The 26236-nt window shown below is 53.2% G+C and overlaps 1 protein-coding gene across 6 annotated transcripts in view; it reads left to right on the top strand.

The window, feature by feature from the left end:
* The window catches only part of MAN1C1 (mannosidase alpha class 1C member 1), a 167722-nt gene that overhangs the window by 138688 nt on the left and 2798 nt on the right, over positions 1-26236 (top strand). For 3 of the 6 annotated variants that reach the window (XM_055261106.2, XM_055261103.2, XM_063631549.1), the window contains 6 exons: positions 2964-3081; positions 8224-8317; positions 14606-14721; positions 21033-21252; positions 23813-23985; positions 25451-25566. In XM_055261106.2, the coding sequence (XP_055117081.1) occupies positions 2964-3081; positions 8224-8317; positions 14606-14721; positions 21033-21252; positions 23813-23985; positions 25451-25566 (837 nt within the window). Of the gene's footprint in view, positions 1-2963; positions 3154-8223; positions 8318-14605; positions 14722-21032; positions 21253-23812; positions 23986-25450; positions 25571-26236 lie in introns of those variants that run through there. The other 3 variants (XM_055261105.2, XM_055261107.2, XM_055261108.2) reach the window with 3 other exon arrangements.

Here is a 26236-nt window from a genome sequence, read left to right as displayed (position 1 = left end):
GTCACTGTGCGTCAGGCATCACGTGAGCATGTGACATGGATTGTCTTTTCAACCTCACAGCAACTGCAGAGACTCCATTTTACCAGTAAAGAAACTGAGGCTCAGAGAGGTGAGGTAACTTACCTGAGGTCACACAGCAGCAAAGCAAACTTAATTAGAATCCAGGTCTGTCTGCCTCCAAAGTTGATGATTACGCCATACTCATGAGTGTACCTGCCTAGAAGCTACAGCCAGGGTGGGAAGGGGCATTGTGGAGCACCCCTCCTGCCAGGAGAGAGAACACAGGCTATGGGCGCACTTGCACTTGAAAGGCTGGGAGAGGAGGGCCGAGCTTCCTGCTGGCCCATTGGCTCACAGGGCTGAGCAGAGGACCTCCTGGTCTCTGGGATGCTGCCCAGAGCAGATGCATTTGGGGCACAGAACACCTAGGATTTGGAATTGGATTCAGTTCTACCACTTACGGTATGGCCTCGCCCTCATTCTATGAAATAAAGACAATGGTATCTACCTCCGAAGTTGGTTGTGAAGTAAAATAAGAACCACCAGAACCACCTGGCACAGATTAGAAACTTAGTAACAACAACATTTGCATGTGCATAATTACATAATGATAAAAATGACAATACTTACCTGCATAATTTATACCTCACAATAACTCTATGAAGTGTGGGTGCTGTCACTTAAGGGATGAGGAAAGTGAGTTCCAGGGAAGTTAACCAACCTGCCCGAGGTCACCTTGTTTGGGACCCGGAGAAGCCAGCGTTGGAAACTGGGCAGGAGAGGAAAGGCACCCAGCCACCTACCTGCCTCTGCCCGGGCCAGCTCATTTGTCTCCACACAGGAAGCCCACTTGGGAGGGTGAGCGTGTGGGGGTGGGAGAGAGGAAGGAGAGGCCCATGTGGGGGAAAAGGAGAACAAAAGACAGTTGGAGGGCTGGTGGCTTTTTCCTACCTTAAACTTCCCTAAGAATGCAGGAAGAATCAATTATTCAGGAAGCTCTCTGAGACTTACTGAGATCACAAGCTGGAGAGAGGTCTCAGTTAGCCTTGGGGGAAGAGGGACAGAGATGGGGCAGGATGGCAGCTCCCTCTTTCCCTCTGGGTGAGTGCGGGGCCATCTTAGGGTGGGAGGCCCAGCAGACTTGTTTGAATCCTGTCTCCATCATCTTCCACCTCTGACCTCGAACACTTCACTTCCCTGTGTGAGCCTCAGTTTCCTCCTTTGCATAGGGGTATGAATGATGCTTTACGTTATGGGCTTTCAATGAAAGTAATGATGCAAACTGCTTGTCCCCTTGCGTGGCACACTATAGTGGCTCAATAAATGGAAGTTGTTTTGTTTATTCAGATCAGGAGCCAAGTTTCCCCTCCTGTGCAACCCATCCCTCCCCCACTGTCCTCTGCCCCAAGCCAGGATGAAGGTGGCTGTCTCTCTATGTGTTGAGGTCACCTGACCCCAAAGATCTCAAAATCCGAGCCCTCCATCTGTTCCCAGAAGCTAGGAGGCTGGTAAGTGTCCCTACTTTCCCAGAAACCACATCCAGCCCCACCCCAGGAAAAGCAGCACCCCTCAAGTGACAGTGACCTCCACACCCCTACGCCTGCCTTCCTAAGTCCTGTCCATGGAGATGGAGGGGCAGACGGGCCAGTTCCTGGGAGGGCAGTGCGACCAGCAGCAAGGAAGCAGAGTGCCCCTGGCAGAGCCAGTCGCTCAACCGGCTCCACACTAACTGCACCTCAGAGCCCCTACAAATGGGAGGAGGTCACTCCACCCTGCTCTGCCCCACCTCTGTCCACCACAGCCTTCCTGCAGAGACCCTGTGCCCCTGGTTGTCCTAAATATCCCACAGGAAAGATAATCATGATACATATGAGGAAACTGAGGCACAGGGAGGGGGGGCAGTTTGCCCAGAACCACCCCCATTCTGCACCCTCTTTTCCTCTTTATCCCCACAAAAGCCCAGGAAGGAGGAGGCATGAACCTAGGAGATGGAGGCATCACCTTCACCGTGTCTTGAGGCACGCAAGGATTAAGTGGTTTGCCCAAGGTCTCCAGCTGAGCGACACTTGAACCTGCACCTTCTGGCTCCAGATCTCAGGGAGACTTTAAGTGAATGCTCCTGGAAAGGCAGTGTCCTTGTTCCCTATCCTATGATCGAAAGAGAAGCAAGCTGCACAGCAGTTAGCACAGGCTCTGACATCAGAGCCAGCTCTGGGTCCCAGCTCTTCAAATTACTGTGTGATCTCAGGCAGGGGACATCACTGTCCTGTGCCTTGTTTACCCCATTTGCAAAAGGGGCAGCTGTGAGGATTAACCAGGATCTTGCCTCTGCATTCTTTGTCTTTGAAAGCACACAGCTCCAGATGTGTGGTCACACCAGAGCTCTCTGCCTGTCCCATGTAGGTTCCGTGAAATTCCAGGCCGGGGCCATTTCGTGTCCTTGGGCAGCACTGACAGTGTGCTGGGAGAGGGAAAGAGCTAGGCGGGGTCTCTGCTTTTCATCGGTCCCATTTGCACCTGAATCACAGCACTGTTTATCCTCCACATGCAGAACCGCCAATGGTTGTGAGCCATCCGGTGCCTTCAGCCAGAGGACAGCAACTGAGCGTTCTGTGGGGTCTTTGTGGTCCCTGATAGCATTATCCACATCATCTGTAAATTCAGCATAACTCTTGTACCAGGTCTCGAGCTCCCAAGTCTTACAGGGGTTGCTTGATGATGGAGACAAAAAATATTCCAAGTCAGACAGGCCTGCGTTCAAATGACCTTCAGTGAGTCACTTTATCTCAGTGTCCTCATCAGGACATGGGGCCAGGGAGGATTCACTGAAATTGTACGGCAAAAGCTCCTGCTTCCATGCCTGGCACATAGTAGGTGCCCCCACCGAACAGCTGCTATTACCCTCAGCAGAGGAGCCAGCCTGGCCAGCGGGGGGATGACGGGGGCTGCTTCTGTCTTTTCAGTGGGAGCTGGGGCTGGGCCACGGCCGGCAGCAGCAGCATCTTGGCAGAGTTCGGATCCCTGCACTTGGAATTCTTACACCTCACTGAGCTCTCTGGCAACCAGGTCTTCGCTGAAAAGGCAAGTCTCCTCCCCACCCTTCTTCCTGCGGAGCAGCGGGATGAGCGTGCGGCTGCCACAGGGTTTTCGGAGGCGAGTGGGTCCTCCCTCATGGATCAGCAGGAGGGCAGTGGGGAGCCGGGGAGCCCGGGAGCCCAGGCTACCGCTAAGATAGCAAATAGTAGCTACCTATACCCCAACGCCAGGTGGCAGGGAAGGTGAGCATGCAGTCAATAAGATTCTACAGAGGGAAAGGGAGAGACAAGATTCTGCCAGGGAAAAGGTTCTCACTGGTCTGTGTCAGCTCAGTGGCAACCACCCATATGTGAAATCTGGAGAAAGTGTAACTGAAATCTAGGCACCACCTTGCGTTGGCAGGAATTGGCCACCCGCTGCAGAAGTCCCCTTTCCAGAGACATTTAGCTTTTCCATGTGAGATCTGCCTGCCTTCTTCCCTATGCCTGTTTAGCTCATGCCATCAGCAGGCTGGCATGGCAATACCCTGCCATGGCAGATGCCCCGACTGTTCATTCCTGCTGTTTAAGGCCATGCGGGAAGCTGAGAGCACCAATCAGCCCTGACAGCTGCACATACCGGCCTTGGGCAGTCCCCACTACCTAGAAGTGTCGCTGTAGGTCTCACCTTAAATCCAAAGAAGGGAAGTGCTCACACCTTCCTCAGATGGCACTCAGGCTCCAGCAGCTACGGTCCCTCCCTGAGGGCTGCCTGGGGAGATGGAAGCCCTGCCCATCCCCTAGAGCCCTCCAAGGAGAACTTTATGGCAGTGCCACTCCCGAAGTCTTGTCTTCCCCCTGGAATGCCCGCCTCTTAGACCAGTACGAGAGCTGGGAGATGATTGATAGATTCCCACCCTCTACGCCATGGCTGCCAGCATGGCAGCTGGGAGATGATAGATTCCCACAGCTACCCCATGGCTCCCAGTATCATGTCACCATCCAGCCTCAAAGCATCACCTGGCGCAGCTGTGAGGAAACAGATCTCTGGGCTTCACTCCCGGGCCAGGCATCTACATTTTTAATACGCATTCATGTGCTTTTTGACGCATGGTTTGGGACCACTACTTACTCAATGTAGGAGTCCACCTGAGTGTCCTTAAGAAGCTCGAGAAGAGCTCTTCAGCCTCTTCTTGATTACTTTCTCTGACAAGGAGCTCACAGCCACCCTTAAACAGTCCGTCCTCCTGGCAGCCCTTCCTTCAAAAGTGTTTTCCTTACATTGAGAGGGACTCTGCCTCCCTGAAACTCCCCCATTTGAAAGTTCGTGGAATGAGTTTCAACCGCACTTCCTGGTAGCTCGTGTTTTCTGATCCTTTCCCACCTCCAAGTCCCATCCCCCAACCTCCCTGTTTCCATTGCTGTTAAATCAGACTCCTCTAGGAAGGTTCTGACCAGCTCCTCATGGAGTGGGACAGGGAGCTCACTCCAGTCCCTGGTTATTCTGGAGTAATAGCTACCCCTGCCTGAGCACCCGCTATGTGCTGGGCACATTGTGATGGCTCTACTCTTCCCAACAACCCTATGAGCTGAGTCTTCCTGGTGTTCCCATATTTACAGAGGAGGAAACTAAGACTCAGAGAGGTCAAGTCGCTTGCCCTGGGCCTTCCAGCTGGTCAGTGATAAAGCCGTGATTCAAGCCCAGGACGTGCTGGCTCCTTCCAGACCAGATTGATAGAGCAGGCTGCAGGCTTTTGCTCTAGAGTCCATCTGTCTATCTCTGTCTCCTCTACATTTACATACTCTGGCTATTTTCATCCCCCAATCATGCCTCCCACAGAGGCAATTATTGGCAGTCAACAAATTGGCCCAAATTCTAGAAGCGCCCGCACCCTCCAGGGGAGCTAATTTAGCCTGCTTCACTGCTCACCACCAGGACAGTCGAGAGAAAGGCAGGTACAAGCACATTCCTGTCCCCGTAATGGACTTCGTTAACATAAATGGATATGAAATCTGACGTGGCAAAGCCAAGTGCTGTCACCTGGAAAGGAAGGTCTGCCTGCAGAAAGGTGGCTCTCCCACACTCCAGCCCCGTACACACATAACTCTATCAACATGAGACAGTGTGGTCCCAAGGGCCTTTCTCTCCCAAGGGGTCTTGTGCTGGCTAGGATGTGCTAAGTGGGATTTAACCACTGTTGGAGAGCAGGCACTATGGATAAAGCCCTCCTAATTCCACTTCTCACCTTCATGGCCCCAAAGGTTGCAAACCCAGCCTCTTTCTGCTCCAGCTGGGGCAGCCTCTGCTCCGTGGTCACCGCCCTGATCTGTGTTGGCCCAGTGCTGCCCTGTGTCGGGCAGGAATATGTATGGTTTGTGTTGTCAGAATTCATTCAGGTCCTGGCTCTGCCACTTAAGGACCAGGTGGCCATCAGCAAGTCACTAGACCTCTCTGAGATTCAGGTTTCTTGTCTGTTACACTGAGATAATCCCTTGTCAGTTATGAGGGTTGGAGATAATGTATATAACGGATCTGGCTCAAAGGAACTGAAAAAGGATAACAGCTGTTACTGCTTTTTATAATAATTATTATTTTTATTAAAACCCTGAAATGCCTGTTAGGGCATAGGGTTATTCAGGAGCCCAAGCCTCTCCCCTGAAATAATTCCAGGGTATCAGATAAAATAGCATATTACTAGATTGGGCCATATGAAACTGCCAATATTGGACCTTTTTTGGATTGCCTTATATACTTATTGTTTTTTAAATGGCCAGAATACTTAAGCATTCTGAATACTTAAGTTAGTAACACTTAGCACTGAGCAGTTTTCAGGAACACAATACATTGTTAGGGACTGCAGTCATCACGTCTTATACCATCGATCTCTTGAACTGATTCCTCCTAACTGAAATTTCATATCCTTTGATCAGCATCTCCCCAACCCTTGGTAACCACCATTCTACTCTCTACCTCTACTACTTTTTGTTGTTGTTGTTGTTGAGACGGAGTCGCTCTCTGCCGTCCAGGCTGGAGTGCAGTGGCACGATCTCAGCTCACTGCAACCTCCGCCTCCCGGTTCAAGCGATTCTCCTGCCTCAGCCTCCCGAGTAGCTGGGATTACAGGTGCCCGCTACCATGCCTGGGTAATTTTTGTATTTTTATTAGAGACAGGATTCACCATGTTGGCCAGGCTGGTCTCGAACTCCTGACCTCAGGTGATCTGCCCGCCTCAGCCTCCCAAAGTGCTGGGACTACAGGCGTGAGCCACTACACCCACTTCTATGAGTTCACCTTTATTACATTCCACGTGTAAGTGAGATCAAGTATTTGTCTTTCTGGACTGGCCTATTTCACTTAACACAATATCCTCTGGGTTCATACATGTTGCAAATGACAGAATTTCTTTCTTTTTTAAGGTTGAATTATATTCCATTGTGTATACCACATTTTCTTTTTCTTTTCCTTTTTTTTTTTTTTTTTGGAGGCAGGGTCTCACTCTGTTGCCCAGGCTAAAGTGGAGTGGCACGATTATAGCTCACTCCAGCCTCAATCTCCTGGACTTAAACGATCCTCCCACCTCAGCCTCCTGAGTAGCTGGGACTATGAGAATGTGCCATCACACCCAGTTAATTTGTTTGTTTTGTAGAGACGGTTTCGCCACGTTACCTAGGCTTGTCTCAAACTCCTGGGCTCAAATAATCTGCCCAACTCAGCCTCCCAAAGTGCTGGGATTACAGGAGTGAGCCACCACCCCTAGCCTATACTATACCACATTTTCTTTTCTTTTTTTTTGAGACAGCTGAGTCCAGGCTGGAGTGCAAAGGCGCCATCTCTGCTCACTGCAACCTCTACCTTCAGGTTCAAGCAGTGCTTGTGCCTCCACCTCCCGAGTAGCTAAGATTACAGGCCTGTGCCACCATGCCTGGCCAATTTTTGTATTTTTAGTAGAGATGGGGTTTCACCATGTTGCCACGGCTGGTCTCAAACTCCTGGCCTCAAGTGATCCACCTCCCTTGGCCTCCCAAAGTGCTGGGATTATAGGCGTGAGCCACCATGCCTGGCTATACCACATTTTCTTTATTCATTCATCTGTTGATGGACACTTAGGTTGATTCCGCATCTTGCCTATTTGAATAATGCTGCAATGAACACAGGAATATAGATAATCTCTTCAACATACTGATGTCATTTCCTTTGGATATATACCCAATAGTGGGATTGCTGGATTTGACCATTTTTGACCTATTAACAAGGCAATTTTACCTAAAGCTAACAAATGAGCTACTGTCAATTAACCCCACCTTTAAAAGAACCCTCCCTAGGCCAGGCACAGTGACTCACGCCTATAATCCCAGCATTTTGGGAGGCCGAGGCTGGTGGATCACTTGAGGTCAAGAGTTCGAGACCAGCCTGGCCAACATGGCGAAACCCCATCTCTACTAAAAATACAAAAATTAGCCAGGTGTGGTGGTGCATGCCTGTAGTCTTAACTACTGAGGAGGCTGAGACGGGAGAACCACTTGAACCCGGGAGGCGGAGGTTGCAGTGAGCTGAGATTGCGCCACCGCACTCCAGCCTGGGTGATGGAGTGAGACTCTGTCTCAAAAAAGAAAGGTCAGGAGTTTGAGACAGCTTGGCTGACATGGTGAAACCCTGTCTCTACTAAAAATACAAAAATTAGCCAGGCATGGTGGCACAGGCCTGTAATCTCAGCAACTCAGGATGCTGAGGCACGAACATTGCTTGAACCTGGGAGGCAAAGGTTGCAGTGAGCCAAGATCGTGCCACTGCACTCCAGCCTGAGTGACAGAGTGAGACTGTCTCAAAAAAAAAAAAAAAAAAAACCCTCCCCAAAAGAATCCCTCAAAGGACCCCTAAAGCAGCCAGCAATGAGGAAGTGTTGAGAGTGGGGTGGGGTAGGAGTCGGCCAGGCAGTGGTTCTGGGGTGAGACTGTCCAGGCACCAGGCAGAGCAGTCAGTGGAGAGGCTATGGATCAGGCCCCACCACACCCTTCACGTGGCACCAGGGCAAGGCCACGTCACCACCCCCGGGTTGGAGCCTGCAGTCTGTCGGGCAGCTCTCCCTTCCTGCCTCCTCATAAGGTTTCCTCCGTGCATCTGAACCAGCTGCCTCCCATCCTCAGCAGGCTGGATGCAGTCGGCTTCTTCGGAAGCATGAAGGCTCACCTGGTGTCTGTCTCTTGGCAGGTCAGGAACATCCGCAAGGTCCTCAGGAAGATCGAAAAGCCCTTTGGCCTCTACCCCAACTTCCTCAGCCCAGTGAGTGGGAACTGGGTGCAACGTGAGTACAGAGACGCCACTGCCCCTTATTCAGCCGGTTCCTTCCCAGGCTTCCTAGGAAGACCCTGCCAGGCCCCTGGGCTGAGTGAGGATGTGTCTGTCAGAGCCGTGCAGCCAGCAAGGCATTCGCTCGGTGCCCCTGGACACCACCTGCCTTCCCCCACATCCTGGGGGCCTGCCTATGGTTATCTGCTGCTGCAGTGCCGGATGTGATGGCTGCTGTTTACTGAAGGCATGCCCTGTGCGTTCCACACCCCACCTTCTCCGGCCCCATCAATGGCGCAGCCTTCCATCTCTTAGGTGCTGCAGGAGCCTCCTGCATTATACCCCAGGTTCTCGGGAGGGTCCCAGGTGGAGTCATCCATTCTAGAAGTGGCTCCAAGAGAGGCCAGGCATCCTTTCCAAGCCTCTTTGATCAGGCTCCCCACTTCTAACTTCAATTTTTTTTGTTTTGTTTTGTTTTTGAGACAGAGTCTTGCTCTGTTGCCCAGGCCGGAGTGCAGTGGCGCAATCTTGGCTCACTGCAACCTCTGCCTCCCAGGTTCAAGTGATTCTCCTGACTCAGCCACCCAAGTAGCTGGGACTACAAGCATGTGCCACCATGTCTGGCTACTTTTTTTGTATTTTTAGTAGAGATGGGGCTTCACCACGTTGGCCAAGCTGGTCTCGAACTCCTGACCTCAAATGATCCAACCACCTTGGCCTCCCAAAGTGCTGGGATTACAGGCGTGAGCCACCACGCCTGGCTCCAACTTTAATTTAAAACAAAACAAAACAAACAAACAAAAAAACCGTACAACAGTGTAGAAATCATGAATTCAGGCCAAGCACCTGACGGGAGGCCGAGGCAGGCGGATCACGAGGTCAGGAGTTTTAGACCAGCCTGGCCAAGATGGCGAAACCCTGTCTCTACTAAAAATACAAAAAGTAGCTGGGTGTGGTGGCACGTGTCTCTAGTCCCAGCTACTCAGGAGGCTGAGGCAGGAGAATCGCTTGAACCCGGGAGGCGGAGGTTGCAGTGAGCCAAGACCGCACCACTGCACTTCAACCTGGGCGACAGAGTGAGACTCCGTCCCCAAAAAAAACCAAAAGACACCATGAATTCACCTGTACATCTTAGACCTACAAGAATCAGTCCCAGAGTTTTCAGTTGTTCTCTGTTCAGAGACTTGTTTCTCAGCCAGATAATAGCCAGTCACCCATGGAACATCATTCACAAGCCCCCAGCCCTACCCACTGCAACAGAATGGGGTTTGGGGTCGCTTAGGTGTGAGAGTGTGGACAAGTCCCCCAGGCCCCTGGAATGTGCATGCCTGTTGAGAAGCCCAGCTCTGGGAAGCAGAGGCAGGCCCTGGTCACATGTCATGGTCAGCCGGAATTGGCAGTGACAGGTTCTATGGGCACTGCCTCTAGGGCCTCCCAAGACCTGGCAGAGCCCCCACCCCCACTGTCTCTGTGCAAACAAGGGCCCCTTCCCTTTCCCCTGCCTCCAACCCAGTTTCTGGGACATCAGCGAAGACTCAGGGGCAAAGTGGGTATGAGTCTAATGACTGCGTGGCTTAGGGGGGAGTTCACTGTATCTCCTTGAACCTTGGTTTCCTGTCCTGCAAAATGAAAGAAGAGAGTGAGATGCGTTCTTTGTGTGCCATGGAGGGGCGTAGGAAGAACAGTCAAAGGCTGCAGGAAACAGATTTCACTTCCATCTTCCAAAGATGATCCAAGTTGTCCCAAAAGGGAACAATGCAAGCGGGGCCTAGAGAGGTGGCACTGGGGACACTGTGGCGAAGCAGCTGATGCCTTTCCTTCCAACCTGAGCCTCCCCCAGAAACCTCCACCCAGGAATTTCCCCCAGTGATGACCTCACCCCAAGTGGCCTCCTGTAAAAACCACTTACAGAAACTCAAAGTATCTTTAACCAAAACACACTGCCGAATCCAAAAGTACGGGGAGAAAATGAAGCTTGAATTGCAGATTATGGCCACGGGAAGAGGCAGTTCGGTAACAGTTGCTGGTTTTAATTGCAAGACCTGACTGGGTAAGGAGATAAACCCCTCTGAGCTGCTCCAGGGCAAGGCAGCAGAATCCATGAAAAGGGCCGAGAGGGGTGTGGGCTTCCCAGCTCAACAGTTAGACCTTGGCAAATTATAAGGGAGCCCCTGCCGGGAAGCATAATTTTCTTCTCAGGCTGTGCCAGGGGCTGCAGGTCTGAGCAAAGTCAGTCGCATATGGGAAATTGTTTCCTATTAGTAAAATCTGAGCCCTCAGCTTGCTAAAGAGCAGAGGGGATTATAATGCCCAGCTCGCCCAAACGTCTGCCTTCCTCCTCCCCTGGCCTTTGTGCCTGGGTTCATCTCAGGTTTCCTGTGGTTTTTTGTTGGGTTTTTTTTTTGGTACATACGTATTCGTTTAGCACATGATAGCATGACCACCTTGCATAAGCTTAAGTGCACGCACGTCATTTTCTCTTCTTGAATCTTCAGAACAAGCCTGAAGGCAGGACAGGCAGGTTCTGTGTAGCCCATTTGCAACCACAGAAATTGCAGCCTAGAGAAACGAAGGAGGAATTAGGACTGCATCTCAGTTACCTAGGCCTCTGCTCTTGTTGGCTTCCCACTCCTCCTGGAAACCGAGCTTCAGGGGTAACAGGGGAGCCCCAAGACCGTCCTACTGCTAAGACTTCACATCCAGGATAAATCCACCAGGCTCCCCGATGGTGCCCAACACAAATGAGATGACCCTGAGGCCAACCCCCTGACAGCTGCCGAGGAGAGGTCACCAGCCCCCAGTGCGGCACCTGAGTAATTTGTCCACTGCCTGAATCCCACACTTTCTTCTGTGGGAGGGAAGTGGCAAGTCCAGACCTCATTGGTAGGTACAGGAGTGTGAGCTGCAGCCTGGCAGCTTCCCTGGTATCAGATCGGCTGATTTCCAGGCTTGTGGCCCAGCCTCCTGCTGCCATGTGTGACGAGCGCATTGGCACAGTCAGGAAGCAGCAGAGCCTGCCTCTGCTCTGGGGCTCATGGACACCAGCTCATGCCCCCTTCACACCTGCAGATGGGGAGACCAAGGCCCAGAGTGGGCGGTGGTGCACCCTGAGCTAATGCAGAGCCATGTCTTCTCATTCCTATGCCTGTGCTTCTCCCAGCCTGCCTCGCAGTGTTGGGGAAGACCACACACACACACACACACACACACACACACACACACACCCCTACTACCCCACCCACCCTCCCAGACACACACACACACACACACCCCTGCTACCCCACCCACCCTCCCAGACACACACACACACACACACACACACACACCCCTACTACCCCACCCACCCTCCCAGACACACACACACACACACACACACACACACCCCTACTACCCCACCCACCCTCCCAGACACACACACACACACACACCCCTGCTACCCCACGCACCCTCCCAGACACACACACACACACATTACATATCCGCCATACACACAGACCCACACACCCACACTCCCCTCACATCCACACTCCCCTCACACACACATATTACACACTCCCCCACACCGACCCACACACCCACACTCCCCTCACACACATCCACACTCCCCTCACACACATCCACACTCCCCTCATAGACACCACACACATTACATACACTCCCTCTACACACACTCCCCTCACACACACACTACAAACACACACCCCACACACACTTCCCCTACACACTACACACACTCCCCTCACATATACATACACTGCACACTCCCTCAGGCACACACACTACACACCACCCACACTCCCTCCCACACACACTACACACTCCCTTCACACACTACACACTCCCTTCACACACTACACACCCCTCACACATTCCACACACACCCCACACACTACACATAGTCCCCTCAAACGCTACACACCACACTCCTTGACACGCACACACTCTCCCTACACACGTATCCACACACCCATACCCCTCAGCACACACACACGCCCCCATTCACCTACATACACCACACACATTCATCCACCACACATACACACCCACCCCACACCGCATACACACACACACTCCCCACACAGCCACACACACACATAAGCTGTAAAGCAGTGGGACCTTCACATGTGAGATGCCCACATAAGTGCCCCTGAGAGGCAGCCGCATCTCAACACCGCAGACCCTAATGACCTGGCTCCCTCCCCTGCGTGCCCCTCCAGAGGAAGCCTGGACCTTGTCACGTGCACACTCCACCACCGCATGACTGTGGCTAAACTCCTTGGCTTGGCATTCGAGGCCCTTCCTGGCACAGCTCAAGCCTCCCATCCCAGCAGAGCCCAGTCCTCCCTTCCATTCACCCGCTCAGCACTCCGTGGGCATCTCTGTGCGCCCTGTAGTTACTGGGCACAGAGCGGGCGCCACATGCAATCCCTCCCCACAAAGAGCCCACGGGCTAGTGAGGGAGGCAGAGCCATACGCAGGCACTCATCACACACCCGGCGGGCGCCCGATGGCAAGGTGGGTCCACCCACCCAAGGGGAGTGCTGCCGCCGAGGGCTTCAGATGGTGCCTGGCCTTGTTTCACTTAATCCCCGTGGCCACCCTATGGGGAGGGACCGTGAGCAGGCTTGTGAGAACACCTGAGCCCCTGCGTGGGGAACGAGGTGGGGAGGATGCGCCACACCGAGAGGTGACAGTGCTCGTAGCTGCCGTGCCCATGACGGGGCTGGAGAAGGGCTTTGAGCAGAGGACAACCCATGACTTCTAGCCTCCCCAGCCCCTCCTCTGCAACAGACCTGCCCCTCCTCAACATGCCAGGCCTGGCCCAGCCCTTCCCTTCTGTGGGGCACCTCCACACCAGAGCACAGTCCAGCCCACCCCAGCCCTTTCCGGCTCCTCCCCAAAGCACATGCTTCATCTTGTCTGTTCCAGTTTTTGCAGTTGCTGGTCCGTTCTGGAACCCTTGCTGGGCCAGGACTTATTTATGGATCAGGGCTGGAGGGGGCCAGAAGGGCGAGTGTACCATGTGGCTGGCCTCCCCTCAACCCCCATTCCTGGATCCCATCTGTCTTTGCCCTGTCTTTTGGTCCCTCGGTCCTCACACTTGTCTTTCTTTCTCTACGTGTCTCTGTCTTCACTCTCTGGTTGACTCTGTGCAGCTGTGGAAGGTGAGGCTCTGCCCTTCACCAGCTTGATGGTCTTGGATGAGCCATTTAGGCCCAGTTGCCATTCTCCCACCTGGGAAATGGGGCCGATAGCACCTGCCTTGCAGGGTGCCCGGAAGATTAAGTTATAAATAATACCGTGAGGCTCCTGGCCCACAATAAATGGTAGCTGTTGACGTGTTCTCTCTTTCTGTCCCTCTTCCGCCCACCCACTTTCCCTCTCCCCGCTCTGTCTGCCCCCTTCTTCTGCTGAGGAGTTGAAAACTCTGCCCATTCCCCCTGCCCCGCCTTCAGTCCACCCCCGTTTTCTTTCTTCTGTCTCTCTGCTTAAGTGAATCAGAACACAGAACTGGTTTGTTCTTTGTTAAATCTATTAAATGCCTTTACGTTTCCCCGTTGTTAATTTTCAAAGCCTGGGAGTGAAGTGTTTTCTGTCTTGCGTCTGCGGTGAAGTGTTCCTCGGGCAACCCGTCTTCCTCCTGGGACGGCCCTGGGTGGAGAGACCTCTGGTTCAGCCACAGCCTGTGAGGCCCTGCTCCTTGGCCGGCCCACTGTCCAGCAGGCAGAGGCCACCAGGGCAGAGAGGGGGTGTTCCAACTCAATTCTTCTCTTTCCCGCTCCTTTGAACTCCATTTATCCCAATTTGCTAATTTTAAACTCCGTTTTTCCAGAGTGGCTCTACTTGAGGGCTTGGCCAGCTAAATTCAGGTTTTTCTTCCTCTTTCCCGTGGCCTTTTATGAAGCTACCCAGCATTAATTATCATGTTTGTCACTGGGTAATAAAAATCTCTGAACTCCCTGCCACCAGATTATCTTTGTAAAAAAATGCAACTCACAGTTAATAACCAGAGGCCCTGCCGTCCCCAGTCTGCTAGGGCGAGGTGATTTATAGCACCCACCGGATGAGCCCAGGCACTTTTGTGCAGGACGAGCGCTCTCTAGACAGCCCTGGTTTCCTCCAAGTCGCAGGCTGTGTCTGCCTTGCAGTCCCCGTTCCAGGTTCGGTGGCTGCTGGCGAGATGCCCGCTTCCTGCCCGTACAGGCACCGGGCCCCTGAGGCCAGGCGGGTGTGCGAGGAGGCCCTGCCCCGTGAGAGCCGGCAGCAGATGGAGATAATGTCCTTGTCCTCTTTCCCTTCACAGACCATGTCTCGGTTGGAGGACTCGGGGACAGTTTTTATGAATATTTGATCAAATCCTGGTTGATGTCGGGCAAGACAGATATGGAGGCTAAAAATATGTACTACGAAGCCTTGGAGGTAAGACAAGCCCTGGATTATTCACAGGCCGCTGTTCACCAGCCCCCGGCTCTCTCATGGCCGGGGGAGAGTGCTGGGGGCAGCGGGGCCAGATGGGCCGAGGCTTGCTCCCACCCCCTGCAATGAACTGGTGAGAAGATTGACAGGACAGTCCCCTCCCAGCCAGGCATTTTACACCCGGTGACCCTCCCACATGCTCCAAGACTGGGTCTGTGTTAGATGTGAAACCTAAGCTCTGGGAGGTGAAGTCATTTATCCAAGGTCTCATAGGAAGTGACTGTCAGTCTGATTCAGAAACCACCACCTGCTCGGTGTCTATGCTTTGGCTGATGTATCAGAGCCCAAAGTGCAGCCAGACTGTGGGCTGGCACCCCCAAGGCTGGTTGCCAGAGTGAGACCCTCAGCTGTGTCTTCCTTGGACAGCAGAGGTGACATGAGAAGTATGTCCAAGCTGGAAGAGGCCTCCTTCAGTGGAGCATCCAGTTTTGCTCCTTCTCTTTATGTGGATGGAAACCAAGGCCTAGAGAGGGGAAGGCACTTGCCCAAGGCCACACAGCACAGAGCTGGCCAAGCTGGCACCACTGCTGGTCTGTCCGCGGGGTGTGGAATGAACGAGGGCTGGAAGGCTGAGGTGAGTCCTTCCAAAGAGGAGAGAACAGGACAGAAGAGGGAATCAGTTAGCCTGAGCCATTGGGAAGAGGGCTAGGGAATCCCAGCACTCAACCGATACCTCGGAGCCCAACTAAGGAAAAGGCACTGGGCCGGCTCTGGGCCTCAGTTTCCCCATAAAGCAAGTTGAGCAAGTTGGATCTACTCTGCCACCAGCTTGGTCTACACTACCTCCTTATTTCCTCTAAACCGGCTTCCCCTCTGCCCTGCCCTCTGAATGCTGTGTGGGGAACAGAAGCCAGAAGAGCTGGACACGCACTTTCCTCTCCTCTCTGGCTTCCCTTAGCACCTGGAATAAATCCAGCTCCTCTCCTTTACCCATCTGGTCCGCCTTCCCTGGGCCCTGCTGATCACCCTGACTTCACGCCTGCCTCTCTGCCCTGTGCTCTCTGGGCCCTGGGCACCAGTCTTCCTGCTCTTCCTCAGACACCCCAGGCGACTCCCACCTCAGGGCCTTTGCACTTGCTGTCCCCTCTGCCTGGAATATCATTCCAATGGCTAGGTCCCTTTCACTAGTCAACTCTCAATTCAAATGCCACTGAAACTCCCATTCGCAGCCTGTCACATACCCAGGCTTATTCTCTTCACCTTCATCAGCCTCTAAAATTATCACAGGCACGTATTTGTTTACTTGCTCATTCTCTATCTTCCCCAAATAGAATGTCAGTTATCTGGGATCAGAGATCTTGTCTGCTCCTAAAACAGTGCCTGGCACATAGCAGGCACATGGTAACTGTTTTGTGAACGAATGAATGCATGCATGCATGAATGCTGAAAGGATGAATGGAGGGAAGGATGGATGGAGGGAAGGATGGATGGGTGAGTAGATAGATGGGTGGGTGGGTATGGGCAGTTGGATGGATGGATAGATGGTCTCTAACTACCCTCTGATCACAGGAGTCTGGCCAGGAATGGTGGTGCTTAAAAGACACACATTGAAACGGACTGCTAGAGCCGTGGACCCTTTAAACTGTAGGTTCAGCAATGATTTTTCCCTGCCCAGCTCCCTGGCACAAGACCTCAGTCATGAAGCAGCTTCTGGGACTGCAGTCCCATCTCAGTCAGCGTCCCAGCCTTGTTCACTCCTGTCTTTGGCTGAGCTCAGACCAGAGCCCGCGTCAGAGAATTGATGTGCAGCTGGTGGTGGCTGGAGTGTGCTGCCCAGAGGCCCTTGCTGCCTTTCCTTGCAGAATAAACAGAAAGTTAGTGAGCAGCCAGGCTCCCTGCCCTCAGGGCACACTGTAGTTGAGCCCTCAAGGGAAGAAATGGCCATGAATTATTTAAGGAAACTCAGAGCACGTGATTTTGTAGGAGAGAACTTTGAATAGAAGAGGCTTTGCTCTCTGCATTTGATCTTCCCAGTGAAGAGCCTGGAGCATCTTTGACCCTGAGTGAAGGCTGCGCCTCTGGCAAGTTTGGGGTTTTGAAGAATGTTCTGGTGGTTCTCAATCTTGTTGGCATGTTAAAATCACCTAGGGAGCTGCAAAGTCCTGATGTTCAGACTGCACCCCTGACTCGGAACCTCTGGGCACGGGGCCCGAGCCCCACATCAACCTCCTTGGGATTTCGTGTATAGTCAGGGTTGGGAACCACTGACCAAAGACCTTCACCCCTGCCTGCACCTTAGAATCACCTGGAGAGCTTTAAAAATCCCGTGTCTAGCCTCACGTCGGGCCAATTAAATCCCAGTCCGAGCTTTTTAAAAAGTTCCTTCCACAATTCTGTTGTGCACCTGGGGTCAGAAAACCACCAGGTTAGACCAGTGTCCAGCTGGGGTGGGCCGGGGAGGGTCAGACAGATCGGACTGGGCACACCCCTGAGTATCACGGCAGGAGACAAACAAGAAGAACAGGAAGCGCTTTGGTCACTTTGGTCTCCTCTGGGCTAGTGCTCTGGGTACCTCATCTTATTTAGCCCCCATCTTACAGATGACGAAACTGAGGGTCAGAAAGGCCTAAGGTCCGTATAGCAACAAGTGTCAGAGCCAGGACACAAACACGGGTCAGACTCCAGATCCATTGGGCTGGCCTCTACTTACCAACAGCCAAATCACAGAGGGGCCTGGCTTGCCTGGAACCCCTCCCACAAGTGCTCAGATGGGGCTCCTGCAGGCGCCAAAGGAAGGAACAGCCAGCGCCAGATACTGAGCCGGGCTTCGAATATCCTCTCCTTTAATCCTCACAACCGATCATCCAGGAATCATTCCCATTTTATAGATGAGCAAAGTGAGTCTTCAGTAAAGTGAAATAACTTGCTCAAGGTCATCTAGCTCCTAAATCACAGAGCTGATATTCAAACCCGGGCCTCTCGCCACTCTGGGCTCACTGCCTATGGGTTAGCCCTGCTCCACAGGGAACAGCACAAATATTTTTGTTAATACATTAAAAAAAAAACCCGTCTTGTGCCCCACTTGGCTCCTTGCACCGCTGCTTGCTATGATTTAAACCTTTTACCAGTCGTCTGCCAGCCTGCACTGTCTTGTGTTTTGTTTTAGAAAGGCCTTGTTTTTTATCTTTGCATCTGCTTGTCTCAGTTGTGTCTTCAAAGAGGCACTGGTTTATAATTTCCTCTTGATTGCAATTACTTAGCTTGGGGCCAACCCCTAGTGGAAATAACCTGTGGGAGGCAGTCTGGAAGGTGCAGGTGCCAGGTCTGGTGCGCAGCATCCTGAGGTCTCCCTCAGATGTCTGTGTTCTCTCGAAAGTGTTGACAACTGGTGACTCTGACCCAGGTTTCTGAGCGCTGACACTCCTCCCCTGCGCTGCAGGCTTAGTGACGCCGAGCAGCTGCCAGGGACATGGCTGTGCCCAGGAGCCAGTCCGGGCCCAGAGCAGACCCCCGCCTGCAGCCCGGCTGCTCTGCAGGTGTCCTCAGCACTCCCCCATGTGGAGCAGGTGCCCTGGCATGTCACATTGTCAGGGCTTCTCCATCTGCCACTCAGTGTGGGTCCTGCAGCCAGCCCGCCAGCCCTGGGCCCTGAGAGAAGAGAAAAAAGGAAAAAACAGACCCAGAAGTGAGCGAGTGTTCCTTGAGCATCTTCTGTGTGTCGGGCACTGGCTGGAGGCTGCTGCTGGTGGCTTCTGCTGCCACACGGCACTCAGAGTCTGAGAGACAGATATACAAGAGAAACAGACGCCAAGTAGGAATGGCACCATGTAGAAGGGTGACAGGGGCCCATAGGTAATGGCAGTGGCAATGCTGGTTTAAATTGGGGCATTCTCTCCAAGGAAGTGACATTCTGGAGGAGGTGGAGTTAGCAGAGTCAGGGCTGGAGCATGCAGGGGGGTGGCGCAGCACCAGCCAAGCCCCGAAGCAGGAAGAAAAATGCAGTCTTCAGGAATGTCACCTTTGCAGAGAGATTTTCACTGACCTCACTCTGCAAAGTATAGCACTGCCCCCACCCCAGTTTTTTGTTTTGTTTTTTTGTTTTTTGTTTTTTTTTGAGAAAGAGTCTCATTCTATTGCCCAGGGTGGAGTGCAGTGGTGCAATCTTGGCTCACTGCAACTTCTGCCTCGTGGATTCAAGTGATTCTCCCACCTCAGCCTCCCAAGTAGCTGGGACTACAGGTATGCACTACCATGCCTGGCTAATTCTTATATTTTTAGTAGAGTTGGGTTTTTCCCATGTTGTCCAGGCTGGTTTCAAACTACTGGGCTCAAATGATCCATCTGCCTCAGCCTCCCAAAGTGTTGGGATTACAGGCGTGAGCCACTGTGTCCAGCCCTTCCCTGCCTCCCCCCGCATTTTTTAATCTCATCCTCTCACTTTGTTTTATTCAATTTGCTGATCACAAATTGTACCTCTCAGCCAGTTGTGGTGGCTCACACCTGTAATCCCAACATTTTGGGAGGCCATGGTGGGTGGATCCCCTGAGGTCAGGAGTTCAAGACCAGCCTGGCCAACATGGTGAAACCCCGTCTCTACTAAAAATACAAAAATTAGCCAGGGATGGTGGCACACGCCTATAATAATCCCAGCTACTTGGGAGGCTGAGGCACGAGAATGGTTTGAACTTGGGAGGTGGAGGTTGCAGTGAGCCAAGATCATGCCACTGCACTACAGCCTGGGTGACAGAGTAAGACTGTCTGAAAACAAAACAAATTGCACCTCTCATATATATTTGGTTTTGTTGGGAATTTCTGCACTAATGGGTGAGCTCCCTGAGGCAGAGTCCAGGCTTCTCTCCAGCACACCTGTAGCCCCAGTACCTAGCACAGCGCTGACACCAAGGAAATATTACATGGCTGCCGAGATATTGGAAGCCAGGAGGGTACCTGAGTGAAAAAAGGCCAGTGTAGGTGAGGTAGGGCGTGAGAAGGGAAGGGCAGGAGACAGACTGGAGAGGAATCATAGGGGCCAGTAATTAGTGGGGACTCACTCTGTGCTGGGAAATAGGCCAAGCCCTGCAGGCATATCTCATTTAATTCTCACAACCCTATGAGGCAGTTAATGCTCTTATCCCCAATTTACATGTTAGGAAACTGAGGCACAGAGAGAACATACAACCTGCCCAGTGTCACACAGCGTGGAACTGGTGGAGATGAGATTGGAACCTGATGAGTCTGTGCCCCAGAGCCATGTCCATAGCATCAGGTCCACCCTCAGGGTCCAGATCGTGGAGTCTTGGAGGCCCCTCTGGTGTTTCCACATAAGGGCACTTGTAAACCACTGAAGGTTCTAAGCAGGCAGATGATATGATCCGGCTTGTTAGTTGAAGAGTACAGAGACCCCCTGGAGAGTAGATTGGAGGGGTAAGAGTGGAGGCAGAGGCCTGGCAAGGGCCCCAGAGGACCCCAGCCATGGGCCAGGCCCCACCAGCCCATGGAGTCTGGCCTCGAGACTGTGTGAGCAGCTTCTTCCCTCCCCTTGGTCCCCAGGGCTCCTGGGGCTGACAGCAGTCTGACCCCCTCACGCCTCCGACATCCCAGAGTCTTTACAACAGCATCACCTCCCTTCCCACCAAAAGGCATGGCCATCGGGTAGTGGAAGAAGCGGAGCTCTGAACGTTGTGGGGTCTTGTTTCTAGGCTGGTGTGGCTGGGTGGCCTAGGACAAGCTGCCCCTCCCGTTTGTCTGTGTAGGGCGCTGCAGCCCAGGTGCCTGGCTTGCCATAGGCATGAAATGAGGAAACGTGTGACAAAATACCCGTAGAGAACACCTCTTAATTTTCTGCAGGTTCTTTTTGAGAAACTGGTAAGAATAGATGGACACTCTCCCCATAAAGATGCACATCCACCAGAAAGTGTTGGGTACAGTTTTAAGGGCCTGGACCCCTGAAGCCCATCCACAGGCCAGCTGGGCTTCTGGTTAAGATCAAACAGAGGACATAATGGAGGAGGTGGAGAATCATCTTAAAATATTTTTTAATGTTTTTTAAAACGTGGAAGATTTTAAAGGCTGTGTAAGAGACTTGCCCTGGGGAGCTGCCCTGTGTCTGAGCCTCCCAGCGAATAGCAGCCCCTCCTGTGCCCTGGCAGGCATCTTGAGCAGCAGAGATCAATGGGCCTCCTTTGCCTGGGATGGAGGGCTTGGCAGAGCTGCCCTTACTACTGTCTCCAAAATGTTCATTTTCCATCCTTTCCCCCCCTTGTCTGTGCCCTCCCACGCCCCTTCTCCCTGCCCAATCCCCACCTTGCTCCCAGGCGATAGAGACCTACTTGCTGAATGTCTCTCCTGGGGGGCTGACCTACATTGCCGAGTGGCGAGGGGGGATTCTGGACCACAAGATGGGGCACCTGGCCTGTTTCTCCGGGGGCATGATCGCCCTTGGCGCCGAGGATGCCAAGGAAGAAAAGAGGGCCCACTACCGAGAGCTCGCAGCCCAGATCACCAAGACGTGTCACGAGTCATACGCCCGCTCAGGTAACCCTGCAAGGGGAAGGGGCAGCAGGAGAGACTGAGGCTAGACACCAGGAAGAACTGGAAAGACCAGCAGCAGTGAGCAAAGGGAGCACATGGCCTTAGGGAAGCCTCCCCTTGGAAGTTAGGTGGAATTTGAGAGAGGTGCTCTCCAGGCTCCGAGACCGTACCCTGAATGAAAGGGAAACTAGTACAGACGCAGGAAGCGCTTTGTGTGTACCCAGTGCGCTTCTGCACTTGACACATCATCACTGAACCTCACCACACAGATGAGGAAACTGAGGCTCAGAGATTACTTGGCCAAGCTCCCTTGAGAGGGGCACAGAGTAAAGGATCCTCCAGCCCCGGAGGCAGAAACGGCGGCTTCCTGAGCCCGGCACATTCCCACCCTGAGTCCCCTACCTTCAAATGTGCCTCTGCCTTTCCCCCGGCACCCTCCTTAGAGGGGGTCTCACCGCCTCCTGTTCCCATCTGTTTAGTCGCCCTCTTTGACCCATGATCACCGGAAAGCCTGAGAGCTTGGTCCTCCCCACCCGCCACTCACCACTGAATTGTCAGATGCTAGAGTCAGAGGTCACATTTGAAAGCCTGAGCCTGGCTCCTCATTCTTCACAGAGAAGCGGAGTCAGCCCAGAGAGGGGAAGTGACTTAGCCAAAGTCACACTGCACGTGAGGAATTGATCCTGGGCTAGAACCCAGGCCTTCTGATGCCTGGTTCCACCCCGTGTGCAAACTGCACCCCTCAGAAAAATCCCCAGCCCCCGTGTGGTCCCAGGAGTCGCCCACTGCTCTGAGTGGTAATCCCAGTGTTGGTTGGAGGGGACCATCCAAGATTTGCAGTAAAAATCCCAGGCTCAAGCACCGCTTGACAAAACAACTGTTTTCTGATGGCCAGGAGCCGCTACACCATTTGCAAAGATTAGAGAGGCCAGATGGGCAGCCTCTGTTTTCTTATCTGTTCGATGGGAATAATGACACAGGTCTCAGAGTGAGGCACAGGGTCCCATGAGAAAGTACTTTGGCAGCCGCCTTCGGCCAGCAGCAGTGCAGGCACTTGCTGACGGCCCATCACGATGTGTCTGTGCCCGCCCCAGCTGAATGGGGTCTCCTGGAGCTGTTTCCAGGAAGTCAGAGATTCGCAATGGGTCTTTAAAACTGGTCGTCCATTCTTTTCAAAGAGCTTGCTCTGCCAGGGCCATAAACAAATAAGAAATCTCAGGAATAATAAAAGGCTCGCTATTTGTCTGAGACAATCAGCCCAGACCATAAAAGACAGCTGCTTAGTAGAGCGTATTGTTCCAGCCAGCCTCGGCTTGTCCCGTGGACGCCTGTAGCAGTGGCTCCTGCCTTCACCCCACTAGTGACTTGGCAAAACAGGAGCCGCTACACAATTTGCAAAGATTAGAGAGACCAGGGTCTAGCTAATTCCTCTTCCCTGAAGCCCTCCATGGAAGAGCAGGAAGTCCTGCAAACCTCTAGCCCCTGTCTCTAGAGTAAAAGCAACCTAGGGCCTCTCAGGGTTTTGAACCCTGGTAGGAGGGAAGAGGACTCACATTAGGAATGGAGCTGGGGACTTGGGTGACCTGGACAGGAGGGACAGGCATTAAAGGGAGAAGGATCTGGCCCTCATACCTTACATGTTGGGCCTATAAGGGTTAGACCCAGGAGGGAAAGAGCACTGCCCTAGGAGAGGCATCAGACGCATCCAGGGTCAAGTCCCAACTCAGCCACAACTCGCTGTGTTACCTTGGGCAAATTACTTAGCCTCTCTGATCCTCAGTTTCCACATGGGTGGAATTACCTTACTAAAGAAACATTTTTTAAGGATTGAAATAGTGTATTAAAGCACCCAGCACAGCCTTTGAAATCATAAGTAGTGGCTGCAGAGGTGGTTATAATTGTGGCCATCCAACAAGAATGACAGCAAATTGCCCCAAAACAAAACAATGACAATGACAGAATCCAGGCTCCCTCAGGCCCTCCTTCCTCAGCCCCCTCTGTGGGAGTAGGTGCATTCCTGGGCAATCTTCCCTCCATCTCCACCTCAGCTCTTCCCAAACTCTAGAAGTTTGTTCTGGGAGGTGTTAAAAGCAGTTTTCTAAGAAAAAGGGTCCTGAGGAGAAGCCTCATTTCACATTAGCCTATTAAAGGATCTGATAAATCCTGCAGATAGGAGACTCATTTTGTTTAACCCTCAGTTCCCCAGATGTGTTGAAACCCGAAACCCTCTTGGCTGAGGTCTGGCTAAAAGTACACAGTCGTGGAACCCTGCCCAAACCTTCACCTACCCAGACTGCTGAGAAGCTCATTTGGACTCTCAGAGTCCACAGCTGCTCACATTTCCAGTCCCCGAGGGTCTCGTTCTGTCCAGCCCAGGCCAAAAGGGAAGCTGTGCATCTGCCCGGTGCAGCCTTACACAGCAGTCCAGGCAGGGGCACCCCACACCCACACACCCCTGACATCACCCTGGCCACGGGCTCAAGGCAACTGACATCTCTCCTGGATCCCAAAAAGCAGGAGGTGGGAGGTCTGACCTGGGCCCTCTGCTTGGCTGTTTCCCCAGACACCAAACTCGGGCCCGAGGCCTTCTGGTTTAACTCCGGCAGAGAGGCTGTGGCCACCCAGCTGAGCGAGAGCTACTACATCCTCCGGCCAGAGGTGGTGGAGAGCTACATGTACCTGTGGCGACAGACCCACAACCCCATCTACAGGGAGTGGGGCTGGGAGGTGGTGCTGGTGAGTGGGCCCCAGGGATGGGCAGCCAGGTGCTAGATGCCCCTGAGAATTCTCAGGCTGGGTGCTAGGTGCCCTGGCTTGGGCATGGAGTGGAAGGCCAAGCCACGTTGACCTCTGACCACAGTTCAGAGTGCAAAGGGTCAAGGTGGTGGTTACAGAGCCAAGAGTCCCCAGCTGAGCAAAGTTGTCCTGAGACAGGACAGGGCAGACTTGTGAAGAGGGTTCTGAGTGCCCATATCCTTGGGGCCTGGGACCAGGCCTCAGCAAACTTAGAGGGTCAGAGGCTAGGCAGCTGCCTAGAGCACCACGCGGCCACCACTGTCCCAACAGATGCTTTCCTGATCCCGAAGCTGGGCAGCTCACCTCCATCTCCCTCCTCTTCCCACAGGCAGCCCAGCCCGAGGGAGCCCCACTGTAGTCTCTACCGGCCCTTGAGGCCTACCCTGCCCTCAGCCCCCGGCCCCACACCTAGGTGGAAGTTTAATGGCTGTCTTGGGGGAGGTGTCAAAGGCAGGTGTGGGGATTCCAGAAGGTTCCCTTGTGGATGCTGAGCCTTCTCTGCCCCTGTCTCCCCCACCACCCCCCGTGCCCACTCTGAGCATTGCACTCAGACGGGGTCCAGGGCATGCTCAGGTTCACTGGCCCTGTTAAGTCCACCTGCTTCCCCAGGACCATCGTTCTTGGCCTTCAAAGGCCAAAGCGCCTTGTGCTCCTATGACCAGTCCACAGACCCCTCAGTGGGTAGAAATTGTATTTATCAGCCTATAGGCAACATGGCGAAACCCCATCTATACAAAAAAATACAAGAATTAGCCAGGCATGGTGACGCACGCCTATAATTCCAGCTACTTTGAGGGGCTGAGGCAAGAGGATTGCTCGAACCTTCAAGAAGTTGAAGCTGCAGAGTGAGCTCTGATCGTGCCACTGCCCTCCAGCCTGGGTGACAAAATGAGACCTTGTCTCAAAAAAAACAAAAAAAATGCATTTATATAGAAAGATGAATGGCTTGGCCCACTTGCCTCCAGCCCAGGGACCATCTCTCCTGAGAATCGCTGGGGTACCAAGTCCATCCCCAAATCCCAGCCCATGGCCATCACCAGTGGCCTCTCTTCACCTCTGCCTACCACTGTGGGTGAATCTGTGAGATCAGCCTAGTCCCCTGAAACACGAAGAGAAGCTTCCTCTAAGTTCAAACCAGGTGAAGAGCTCAGGACAGGCGGCCCGTCGGGCCAGAGCTCTCAGAGGTGTGGGTGGAGGGAGTATGGCCCCTCCAGCCTGGGGACAGGTGGCTAAACCCTGAAAGAATAATTTGACCTTCTGTTCCCACAAATGCCAGGAGTCCCCAGCCAAGGGGTGGGGGTGCCGTCTGCCTTCTAGCTCCAGTCTGCCAGCCATGCACAAGTCTTGAGGGGCCTTTCCTGTCCCATGTTAAGGCTGTTTTCGTCCTCCTCTTCCCCTTCCTCAGGCCTTGGAGAAATACTGTCGGACAGAAGCCGGTTTCTCCGGGATCCAAGATGTGTACAGTAGCACCCCCAACCATGACAACAAGCAGCAGAGCTTCTTTCTAGCGGAGACACTAAAGTGAGCAGCGTGGGTTCTTCCTAGGGGTGGACAGGTGGGAGGTTGGGGGTAGGGGTCCGCAGTCCCTCCCCTCCACAGGCAGGTTCTGTGGTCACAGGATGGGAGCCCAAAAGGGGTAAAGGGCTTGGAATCCAGAGGGCTGCACCCCAGGGGTGAGCCTTGGGCCAGGCCGCTTTCTCGGAGAGTGAGATTGGGCTAGAATCCAAGTTCCCTAGGGACGCACCGTGTGATACCGCAGCTTCCTTCAGTTTCTCACCTATCTCCCCAGGTTGCTTCCGTTCTGGGAACCGTGTCCTCGTGTGTAAAATGGGATAGGGTTAACGACGATGATGTCAGTGTGGGTTGCTGGCATTGACTTTCCCTCCTGTGGCCTCTGCAGTGTGGCTGCTGTGCCCCCCTCGATTTCTTGCCACGGAAGTTGGCCATCCCACTTCCTCGCTGTTCCCCAAAGCAAGCCCCTTGTGCTTTAACCCTTTAGGGTGGGTCAGAATGATCAGTTCCTTCCAGTGGGGGAAAAACCCACAACCTGGAAGCTGGAGTTCTAGAGTCACAACCCCATGTTCTTCTTAGTGCCCCAATGTGTACTCTGAATATAGAGTCTTAGTGGGCAGCAGCGGGGCACGTGAGAGCCAACTGGACTGGAGCAGCCCTCAGGCACCCCTCCAGAGGA

This window comes from Symphalangus syndactylus, chromosome 22 (assembly GCF_028878055.3).
Source record: "Symphalangus syndactylus isolate Jambi chromosome 22, NHGRI_mSymSyn1-v2.1_pri, whole genome shotgun sequence".
In the NCBI taxonomy this organism is placed as follows: domain Eukaryota; kingdom Metazoa; phylum Chordata; class Mammalia; order Primates; family Hylobatidae; genus Symphalangus; species Symphalangus syndactylus.
Note: the sequence above shows the minus strand (reverse complement) of the source record. Positions and strands in the feature narration are given on the sequence as shown.